At 44.0% G+C, this 11,615-nt stretch overlaps 1 protein-coding gene across 1 annotated transcript; it reads left to right on the plus strand.

Moving 5' to 3' along the window:
• Positions 1-346: 346 nt before the first annotated feature.
• Positions 347-1,343, plus strand: LOC119323401 (peroxiredoxin-2E-2, chloroplastic-like). The gene has a single exon (XM_037597045.1). It carries the CDS (start codon positions 457-459, stop codon positions 1,135-1,137), a length of 681 nt encoding a protein of 226 aa, XP_037452942.1. The 5' UTR covers positions 347-456; the 3' UTR covers positions 1,138-1,343.
• Positions 1,344-11,615: the final 10,272 nt, after the last annotated feature.

The following is an 11,615-nucleotide window of genomic DNA, read 5'->3' on the forward strand; positions in this document are numbered from 1 at the left end:
CAGTCGGATAGACTTTGATGCAATGATACCGGATACTGCGGGAGGGAGCGCTGGAGCTGCTAGCGCTTCTAGCCGTATCCCGGTCTGATCTAGCGGCGGCGGCGGGCACCCTGGCAGAGACGCGGGTGCGATCATCAACCGACGATCCGGTTTTCAGATCGATCGTATATCTACTGGTCCGCCTGCCACAAGCCCGAGATGTAAAAAAACGCGAGCCCGAGAGCAGAAAACAGGCCCATCCAAGTGCTGGGCCGCCTGCCTAATCCAGGGAAACAGCACGACGTCCACCCGTTCCTCCTCCGCGTCCAACGAACCAACCAAAATCGCGCTGCTGCCCCCCTATCACGACGCCGCACCCGGCCGTTCGTTCCATCCAAAACCTAAACCCCACCCCCACGCTCTTCCCAAGGCCAAACAGATAGCATTTCCTCGAACACATCGCCTCGTCCCTCCTCCATGGCCACCGCGTCGATCTCCGCTCTGTCCTCGGCGGCCGCCGCCGCCGGAAAGCGCTTCGTCCTCTCCTCCCCGTCGCTCTCCTTCGCCTCCCGCCGCATCGCCGCCCCAGCCCGCCTCCGCGCCGCCGCCGTCCCGGGGGCGAGGAGATTCGCGGCTTCCGCGGCATCGGCATCCACGGTCGTGGCCACCATCGCGGTCGGCGACAAGCTGCCCGACGCCACGCTCTCCTACTTTGACCCGGCCGACGGCGAGCTCAAGACGGTGTCGGTCGGGGAGCTGACTGCAGGGAAGAAGGTCGTGCTCTTCGCGGTCCCGGGCGCCTTCACCCCGACCTGCTCGCAGAAGCACCTGCCAGGGTTCATCGAGAAGGCGGGCGAGCTCCGCGCCAAGGGGGTGGACACCGTGGCGTGCGTCTCGGTGAACGACGCCTTCGTGATGAAGGCGTGGAAGGAGAGCCTCGGCCTCGGCGAAGACGTGCAGCTGCTGTCTGACGGCAACCTCGAGCTCACCCGCGCGCTCGGCGTGGAGATGGACCTCTCCGACAAGCCCATGGGGCTCGGCGTGCGGTCCCGCCGCTACGCGCTCCTCGCCGACGACGGCGTCGTCAAGGTGCTCAACCTCGAGGAGGGCGGCGCCTTCACCATCAGCAGCGCCGAGGAGATGCTCAAGGCGCTCTGAACCGCGCCTGCTCTGCTCCTTGCCTGAGTCGTGTCTAGTGCTCCGGAGTAGTGAATAATAATCCGACGAACTGTGCTCGTGTGAGTGTCCTTCGATGCGTCGTCATCGTGGAGAGGATTTTGTTTTGTTTTGTTGAGCATTGCGTGCTGTCCATGTGCTCGATGAAATGACTTGAATTTTTCATGACGTCGTACCTGTTCTTAACATTGCCACCGCCGACCGGTAAAACTTGCAGGTTTGCTGAGATGTTCACAAAGCTTTCGTACAAGATATTGTGCTGAGATTGAAGGCAGCCACTCCGTCCCATTCCTAAATATAAGTCCTAAATATAAGTCTTTGTAGAGATTGCACGAATCTCTACAAAGACTTATATTTAGGAAGTACCAAAGTTCTTTAACAAGAGATGGAAATTTAGGATGCAGAACAACGGCTAGCAAATAATGGAGTAAAAGATTGAAGTGTTCCTACTCTCCCGCGGAGAGAACCCCGTGGTATATATTGACCAGTGGCGGTGTCCGATTGTTTAGGGTGTGTTTGGTTTAAGGGTAGAGCCTCGTGGTATATATTGACCAGGGGCGGTGGTCCATGGTTTAGGATGTGTTTGGTTTGAGGGTATAGCTGCATGAGACGGATTGGTTTCATTCCTAACATCCCATTTCAGTGTTTAGTTGGTAATGGAATCAGAATCTGCATCAATATATATCCTCAATAGGCTTCATCAAGCCATACCATGAAATTGATGGAATCACTTAGTTATTCGTCTCTTTGTTGCTAAAAATAAATTTTCTATCTCTCCTAGACGCAGCGTTCTGCCACAAGCCACTAGCTCACTGTCGGGTTTAGGTTCTTCAAAGTATTCTGTGCATTATTTTTTTTGTAAACCTGTTCCAAAATTTGAAATATTGTTTGGAATATCAAAAGATATTCTTGTTTTCAAATATTGTTTACAATTTTGTTCAAAAAATCTATAATTTCAAAAAATGTTCCGGTTTTTGAATTTTTTATTCACAAATTAAAGAAATGTTTGCGTTTCAAAAAAAGTTGAAAAATTTAAAACAAATGCGTGTGGTTTTCAATTTGTTTTCAGAAATTTCATCAATTGTTCTGGTTTGTTAACAAATTGAAAAAATGTTCAAGTTTATAAATTTTTAATCACAATATAAATCCCAAAATTGTTGACAAATTTCTGGAAATAGTTAGGACATGCGAAAATGTTCATGTTGATTGATAATGACGGAAATTGCAAATGATAAAAGCATTGAAATTAGGGAAAAGTATGCACCCGTCTGACCTAGTCTGTGTTGGAAATATGCCCTAGAGGCAATAATAAAATGGTTATTATTATATTTCCTTGTTCATGATAATCGTCTATTGTTCATGCTATAATTGTGTTATCCGGAAATTGTAATACATGTGTGAATACATAGACCACAACATGTCCCTAGTGAGTCTCTAGTTGACTAGCTCATTTATCAATAGATGGTTACGGTTTCTTGACCATGGACATTGGGTGTCATTGATAACGGGATCACATCATTGGGAGAATGATGTAATGGACAAGACCCAATCCTAAGCATAGCACAAGATCGTGTAGTTCGTTTGCTAGAGCTTTTCTAATGTCAAGTATCATTTCCTTAGACCATGAGATCGTGTAACTCCCGGATACCGTAAGAGTGCTTTGGGTGTACCAAACGTCACAACATAACTGGGTGGCTATAAAGGTATACTACAGGTATCTCCGAAAGCATCTGTTGGGTTGACACGAATCGAGACTGGGATTTGTCACTCCGTATGACGGAGAGGTATCTCTGGGCCCACTCGGTAATGCATCATCATAATGAGCTCAATGTGACCAAGTGGTTGGTCATGGGATCATGCATTACGGTACGGGTAAAGTGACTTGCCGGTAACGAGATTGAACGAGGTATTGAGATACCGACGATCGAATCTCGGGCAAGTAACGTACCGATTGACAAAGGGAATTGTATACGGGATTACTTGAATCCTCGACATCGTGGTTCATCCGATGAGATCATCGGGGAGCATGTGGGAGCTAACATGGGTATCCAGGTACTGCTATTGGTTATTGACTTGAGAGTCGTCTCGGTCATGTCTGCGTGTCTCCCAAACCCGTAGGGTCTACACTTAAGGTTCGGTGACGCTAGGGTTCTAGAGATGTTAGTATGCGGTAACTCGAAAGTTGTTTGGAGTCCCGGATGAGATCCCGGACGTTACGAGGAGTTCCAGAATGGTCCGGAGGTGAAAATTTGTATATAGGAAGTCCAGTTTCGGCCACCGGGAAAGTTTCGGGGGTCACCGGTATTGTACCGGGACCACCGGAAGGGTCCCGGGGGTCCACCGGGTGGGGCCACCTATCCCAGAGGGCCCCATGGGCTGAAGTGGGAAGGGAACCAGCCCCTGGTGGGCTGGTGCGCCCCCTTGGGCCTTCCCCTGCGCCTAGGGTTGGAAACCCTAGGGGTGGGGGGCGCCCCACTTGGCTTGGGGGGCAAGTCCCCCCCTTGGCCGCCGCCCCCCCTTGAGATGGGATCTCTAGGGGGCCGGCACCCCCCAGGCCCCCTATATAAAGAGGGGGGGAGGGCTGCGCACCCCAGCTCCTGGCGCCTCCCTCTCCCTCCGTAACACCTCTCCCTCTCGCTGAGCTTGGCGAAGCCCTGCCGAGATCGCCGCTACTTCCACCACCACGCCGTCGTGCTGCTGGATCTCCATCAACCTCTCCTTTCCCCTTACTGGATCAAGAAGGAGGAGATGTCTTCCCCAACCGTACGTGTGTTGAACGCGGAGGTACCGTCCGTCTGGCGCTAGGATCATCGGTGATTTGGATCACGACGAGTACGACTCCATCAACCCCGTTCTCTTGAACGCTTCCGCTCGCGATCTACAAGGGTATGTAGATGCACTCCTCTCTCTCGTTGCTAGATGACTCCATAGATTGATCTTGGTGATGCGTAGAAATTTTTTATTTTCTACGACGTTCCCCAACAGTCTGATACATTCCTCTCAACTTGTGGTGTTTTTGGACTATGGATAAATGACCCCAACTTTTGCTAGGTTTGAATGAGTACTGACACCTTTTGCCCATTGCGACATGTTCAGCGATTTATTGGTCTTTTTTCATCGGGAAAACAACAGAAATGCTGAACTTATTGAAAACCCAAACAACTTGGCATTGTGCCTTTAATTGGTCATACAAGACCATGGAAAACAATTGAGGCCATTTCAAGGGTGTCGAGAAACAACGTGCTCTCAGGCAGAGCCTTCTAGCACCCGAACACACTCTGTTCAACATAGTCTATTTTTTAACATTCTTGAAATGACCTCAATTTTTGCAACCAGGTGGGAATACCGCTGATAGGCATCCATGTTAGATTTGAACTATTTTAGACACGGTATGCAAGTTGCGACACGCCCCACCCATGTATCGGCCTGTTTTGACCGAGAAAACCCCAGAAACTACAAATTTGTCAAAAACCAAAACTACTTGGCATGGTGCCTAGAATTGGTCATACGAGGCCACGGAAAACAATTGGGGCCATTTTAAGGATGTCATAAAACAACGTGCTCTTATGTGGACCCTTCTAGCCTAGCAGAACACTCTTCGCTGAACGTGATGTTTTTGTGGACATCCCTGAAATGACCCTAACTTTTGCCGCAAGGTGGGCCTACCCATGGTAGGCATCAATGCCAGGTTTGAACGACTTCCGACACCGTATGCAAGTTGCGACACGTCCGACCATTTTATCGGTCTTTTTTCACCGGGGAAACTCCAAAAAATGCAGAACTTGTCGAAAACCCAAACAGCTTGACGTGGTGCTTTTAATTAGTCTTATAAGGCCATGAAAAAAAAATTAGGGTCATTTCAACGATGTCAAGAAACAACTTGGAGGAGCCTCCCGGCCTCCATTAAACATCCTTGAAATGAAACCCTCCATTTAACATGGTCTATTTTTTGACCTTTCTGAAATGAATGCAACTTTTGCAAGCATGTGGGCATGCCCATGTTAAGTATCCATGCCAAGTTTGGAGATTTCGACAACGTATGCAAGTTGCGACACGTCCGGCCATTTATCGCCTTTTTTTTACCTAGAAAACTCTAGAAACAAAAAATTTGTCGAAACCTAAAACAAGTTGGCATGACGCCTTGAATTGGTCATACAAACCGATGAAAAAAATGGGGTCATATTACGCATGCCAAGAAACAACATGCTCTCAGACAGAGCCTTATGGCCTACCCGGACACCCTACGTTAAACATGGCGTTTTTCTCGACATTTTTCAAATGACCCCAAGTTTTACGAGGAGGTGTGCATGCCCATGATAGGCATCCATGCTAAGTTGGAAGGGAAAAATATTCTAAATTACCATCTAAACAGGTACATAAAACTGTTATTTTTATGTTTTTAACATAACCAATAAATGAAAAGGAAAAAAATTGAAAATAGTAAATACTTTTTAAAGCATTTAATAAATATTAAAGAAAAAGAATTTAAAATTGTAATTAAATTTTTTAATTAAAACTATTATTTTGGTATTCCAAATAATATTTCAATTTTGTGAAAAAGTTTCAAAAAGAATAATAAAGTTCAAAAGGATAAAACTGAAGTAACAAAGAAGAGAAGAAAATTTAAAAGTATGAAAAAACTAAGGCCCAACTAGGCGACAACAACGCTCCATCGCACGCCTGTTGGGCTGGCCCAAGCGCTCCCAGATTTGAAAAGTTCATCGATTCAAAAAATGTCCTTGTTTTCAAAATTCGTTCATAAATTAAAAGAATGATCCCTTTTTTCAAAGTAGGTTAGAAAATCAAAAAAATGTTTGGGGAGTTTCAAAATTTGTTCGGAATTTAAAAAATGTTCCTGTTTTCAAAACAATTCTACACAAATATAAAAAATTTACGGGGAAGTTCACAAAGAGAATTGGTTTTAAAAAATAATTCTGTATCTTTCTTTTCAAAGTCCAAATTTGTTAGGGTTTTTCAAATACTTTTGAAAAAGTATAAAATTTGTTCAATTTTTTTTGCTCTGTTAAAAAAAGGTATGTGTTTGGACATTATGAGCAATTTTAAAAGACACAAATATTTTATCAAAAGTTTCGTACAAAATCTTTGAAAATGCAAATATTTTATTTTTTGGAACTAATTTAGAAAAGGCAAACTTTTTAAAAAAATTTGGAACAAATTCATGTGCATGGCGCCATCTATCAAGAGATCTCTTAGTCAGAGCTTTAAGCACCAGTTAGAAAACAGGCGCTCGCGCGCATGCCAGCTGGTTGCGACCTAATATTGCGCCAGCTCTCTCGCAAACTTCACATGCTTGGTTGCTAGCTTTGAAAAAAGTTTATGAATTTGAAAATGTTCATAAGTTTAAAAAAAGTCACGAAATTGAAAATGGTTACGAGTTAAAAAATTAAAAGTTGATAAATTTAAAATAAGTTCATGAACTTGAAAAAATGTTCACAATTTTGAATTTTTTTATGGATTTGAAATATGTTTTGGAATACCCGAAAATGTTCTTGTTTTCATATATTGTTTACAATTTTAAAACCAACAGAAAATCACCTAGAAAACCGTGTAGAACCTGAACCGAAAATGCACACAACAAGAAGAAAAAGAAGTAGAACTATGCACATCGGGTTAACTGTCCCACCTGGTAACTGTGGTTGGAAATTAACCTATTGGTTTTGAGTTTGAATCTCAACTTGCACAACATCTTTTTGAAGGACAGAGCCTATAAGCAGCGCCAAACGTACGATGTATACCTTTCACGAGCGACCTACCATACGTAGCAAAGTGAGTATAATTTTCCAAAGGTCTATGTTGCCCTTTATGCATTTATTAGGGGTGTATCGAGGCGGGGCTCAACACAAGAATAAAACTAACCCATGCCTCTGGAATGGAACCATGACATTCCATGCATTTTGGCCCTCGAACCAAACAAACCCTTATAGGATACATACGTTTGTAGGAGACATATGACTTAATTAAGACCATTAGTTCTCATCTTAAAATCACATGGGTTAGGAAGAGAGAGAGAGGGGGGGGGGGGTTGAGGTTACACGTTACGGTTTGAACACCATATCTATTAACACCCTCCCTTAATCTTAACTATCCTAAATTAAGATTGTTTAGAAATTCTTCAGATGGTTTGACCGGGAGAGCTTTAATGAAGCCATCTGCCACTCGATCCTTGGATGGAGTGAATCACATCTCTAGTCTCTTTTCTGCAACCCTTTTCCAGTACAATATGGAAGTCAATTTTAATATGTTTCGTTCTTACATGGAAGACAGGGTTAGTAGACAAATATGTGGCTACCAAATTATCACACCATAGACACGAAGTACAACGTTGCTTAATTCCCAATTCTTCAAGCATTGATTCCAGCCAAATAATTTTAGCAGTCACATTAGCTAAAGATTTATACTCAGCTTCTGTACTTGATCTTGATACTGTGGCATGTTTCCTAGCACTTCAAGAAATAAGGTTAGAGGCAAAAATACTGCAAAACCTCCGGTAGACTTTCTGTGATCACTATAACCTACCAGATCAACACCAGAGAAGGCACTCACAAGTGTGGAATTCAAGCGTCTGATTATTCAATATGTTTCACATAGTGTACAAATCTTTTGATAGTTGTATAGTGTGTAATGGTATGTACAATTCAGTGGGATGACACTGCCACGTAGCGGTAAATCCCCCAGTTCCCCACGCTTGTGCGTTTATTGCACATGAGGATTGAGGGGGGGGGGGAAGGGTCTTGCTTAATTACTAAGAGTTTTGATACACATGATTCTCATGATGGTATGTGACTCTGGCGGGTCACACACCCATGTTTTCTCGCCATGAACTGTTATATCAAGGATGCTACATGGTCGGGTGTGCTAGGAGATAAGGTCGGGCCACATTGTTATAACAATATGTCATGCTAAGAGTGCGGGAAAACTGAGCCCACAGACTCACATCGCGGAAATATTTCTGACAAATAGTTCAAATCAAATTCTCATGACATTCATTGGAGCCAAGGAAGAGTTGAGGCACCTAGGATGCAGCTCGATGATAATCCTCAAGTGCAAGGAATCATCATAGCAATTTCCAAAGATGGAACTGGTAAGTATGGAGTGATGAACCCACAAGGAGCTAAAGGTAAGATCAATATTCTCTCAAGTTCTATCTGCCACTGATACGACTCTACGTATACCAAGCATTTGCTTTTATCAAGAAAACAAGAAATAAAATTACGCCGTGGGTATAAAGAGGATAGCTTTGCATGATATCAGAGAACTAACATATAAAAATAGGTGCTGTAAACATAAAGTTAGAATATATTACAAATAGCGAGTGTGGAATAATGATGGATCACTGTGCGAAATTATCCTAGGCAATTGATAAAAAAAAGTAATCATTATTGGCATGAGCTAACATACTTTCCGTACTTGGATCATATGAACTTATGATTGGACCTCTAGCAAGCATCCACAACTACTAGAAATCATTAAGGTAAACCCAACCATAGCATTAAGTTTCAATCCCCTATACTACCATACCCAACACCCCCCGTTACTCAACTGTAAGCTTCTGTCACTCAAGCCACCCACTACAAGCGAATCATGAACGTATTGCAAAACCCTACAGCTGGAATCCCCACGTGTGCGTGGCACGGGAGGCACCATAGGACAACACCAAAATAGAACATACAACTCAAACCAATCAAGATCATCAATCAACCCAAAGGACAAAAGAAATCTACTCAAAGCATCATAGGATGGCAACACATTATTGGATAATAATATGTGGCATAAAGCACCATGTTCATTAGGGGATTACAACGGGGTGTGGGTGAGTGGACCGCTGAAAAGAGATGAGGGAGGTGATGATGTCGGTGATGTTGATGAAGACGGTCACCATGGCGATGGTTCCCATGTGGCACTCCCGCGCCATCGAGAGAGGGGAAGAGAGGCTTCCCTTCACTTACTCCTCCATGGCCTCCCCCAAGATAGGGAGAGGTTCTCCCCTTGGTACTTGGCCTCCATGGTTCCCGGAGGGGTGAGAGCCCCTCCGAGATTGGATCTCTCTCTTTGTTCTCTTCTGGTTTTACGCTCCAGTTTCTGGTCGAAAACCGTTTCTTAAATTCCCGGAGATCTGTAATGCCGATTGGGCTGAAATGTTGAGGGGATTTTTATTCGGATATTCTCTTTCTTGCGGCGAAAGAAGGGCATCAACCGACCTACAAACTGCCCACAAGCCACCTGTGCGTGACTAGGGGATAGGTCGCGCCCATGTGGCTGATGGAAATATGTCCTAGAGGCAATAATAAAGTGGTTATTATTATATTTCCTTAACCATGATAAAGGTTTATTATTCATGCTAGAGTTGCATTAACCGAAAACTTAAATACATGTGTGGATACATAAACAAATACCATGTCCCTAGTGAGCCTCAACTAGACTAGCTCGTTGATCAAAAGATGGTTAAGGTTTCCTAACCATAGACATGAGTTGTCATTTGATAATGGGATCACATCATTAGGAGAATGATGTGATGGACAAGACCCATCCGTTAGCTTAGCATATGATCATTTAGTTTATTGCTATTGCTTTCTTAATGTCAAATACATATTCCTTCGACTATGAGATCATGCAAATCCCGGATATCGGAGGAATACCTTGTGTGCTATCAAACATCACAACGTAACGGGGTGATCATAAAGATACTCTACAAGTATCTCCGAAGGTGTCTGTTGAGTTGGCATGGATCGAGATTAGGATTTGTCACTCCGTGTATTAGAGAGGTATCTCTCGGCCCTCTCGCTAATACACATCATAATAAGCTTGCAAGCAAAATGACTAAGGAGTTAGTTACGAGATGATGTATTACGGAACGAGTAAAGAGACTTGCTGGTAATGAGATTGAACTAGGGAGATTGATACGTCTCCAACGTATCTACTTTTCCAAACACTTTTGCCCTTGTTTTGGACTCTAACTTGCATGATTTGAATGAAACTAACCTAGACTGGCGCTGTTTTCAGCAGAACTGCCATGGTGTTATTTTTGTGCAGAAAACAAAAGTTCTCAGAATGACCTGAAAATCCACGGAGATAATTTTTGGAAAATATAAAAAATACTGGCGAAAGAATCAAGGCCAGGGGGCCTACACCTTGTCCATGAGGGTGGGGGGCGCGCCCCCTCCCCCTGGGCGCGCCCCCCGCCTCGTGGGCCCCCTGGAGCTCCACCGACCTCAACTCCAACTCCATATATTCACGTTCGGGGAGAAAAAAAATCAGAGAGAAAGTTTCATCGCGTTTTACGATACGGAGCCGCCGCCAAGCTCTAATATCTCTCGGGAGGGCTGATCTGGAGTCCGTTCGGGGCTCCGGAGAGGGGGATTCGTCGCCGTCGTCCTCATCAACCATCCTCCATCACCAATTTCATGATGCTCACCGCCGTGCGTGAGTAATTCCATCGTAGGCTTGCTGGACGGTGATGGATTGGGTGAGATTTACCATGCAATCAAGTTAGTTTTGTTAGGGTTTGATCCCTAGTATCCACTATGTTTTGAGATTGATGTTGCTATGACTTTGCTATGCTTAATGCTTGTCACTAGGGCCCGAGTGCCATGATTTCAGATCTGAACCTATTATGTTTTCATGAATATATGTGAGTTCTTGATCCTATCTTGCAAGTCTATAGTCACCTATTATGTGTTATGATCCGACAACCCCAAAGTGACAATAATCGGGATACTTCTCGGTGATAACCGTAGTTTGAGGAGTTCATGTATTCACTAAGTGCTAATGCTTTGGTCCGGTAGTCTATTAAAAGGAGGCCTTAATATCCCTTAGTTTCCATTAGGACCCCGCTGCCACGGGAGGGTAGGACAAAAGATGTCATGCAAGTTCTTTTCCATAAGCATGTATGACTATATTCGGAATACATGCCTACATTACATTGATGAACTGGAGCTAGTTCTGTGTCACCCTATGTTATAACTATTACAAGAGAAATCGCATCCGACATAATTATCCATCATTGATCCAATGCCTACGAGATATTCACATATTGTGCTTTGCTTATTTACTTTTCTGTTGCTACTGTTACAATTACTACAAAACTGCTATCATTACTTTTGCCACCGTCACCATTACTATCATACTACTTTGCTACTAAATACCTTGCTGCAGATACTAAGTTATCCAGGTGTGGTTGAATTGACAACTCAACTGCTAATACTTGAGAATATTCTTTGGCCCCCCTTGTGTCGAATCAATAAATTTGGGTTGAATACTCAACCCTCGAAAATTGTTGCGATTCCCTGTACTTGTGGGTTATCAAGACTATTTTATGGCGCCGTTGCCGAGGAGCATAGCTCTATTCTTTGAGTCACTTGGGATTTATATCTGCTGATCACTATGAAGAACTTGAAAGACGAAAGAACTAAGATTTTCCCTCAACTACGAGGGGAGGTAAG

This window comes from Triticum dicoccoides, chromosome 6B (assembly GCF_002162155.2).
Source record: "Triticum dicoccoides isolate Atlit2015 ecotype Zavitan chromosome 6B, WEW_v2.0, whole genome shotgun sequence".
NCBI lineage: Eukaryota > Viridiplantae > Streptophyta > Magnoliopsida > Poales > Poaceae > Triticum > Triticum dicoccoides.

Bases quoted from the DNA above. Each gene is read 5' to 3' on its own strand.
- LOC119323401 (XM_037597045.1), top strand. From the start codon at position 457: ATGGCCACCGCGTCGATCTCCGCTCTGTCCTCGGCGGCCGCCGCCGCC.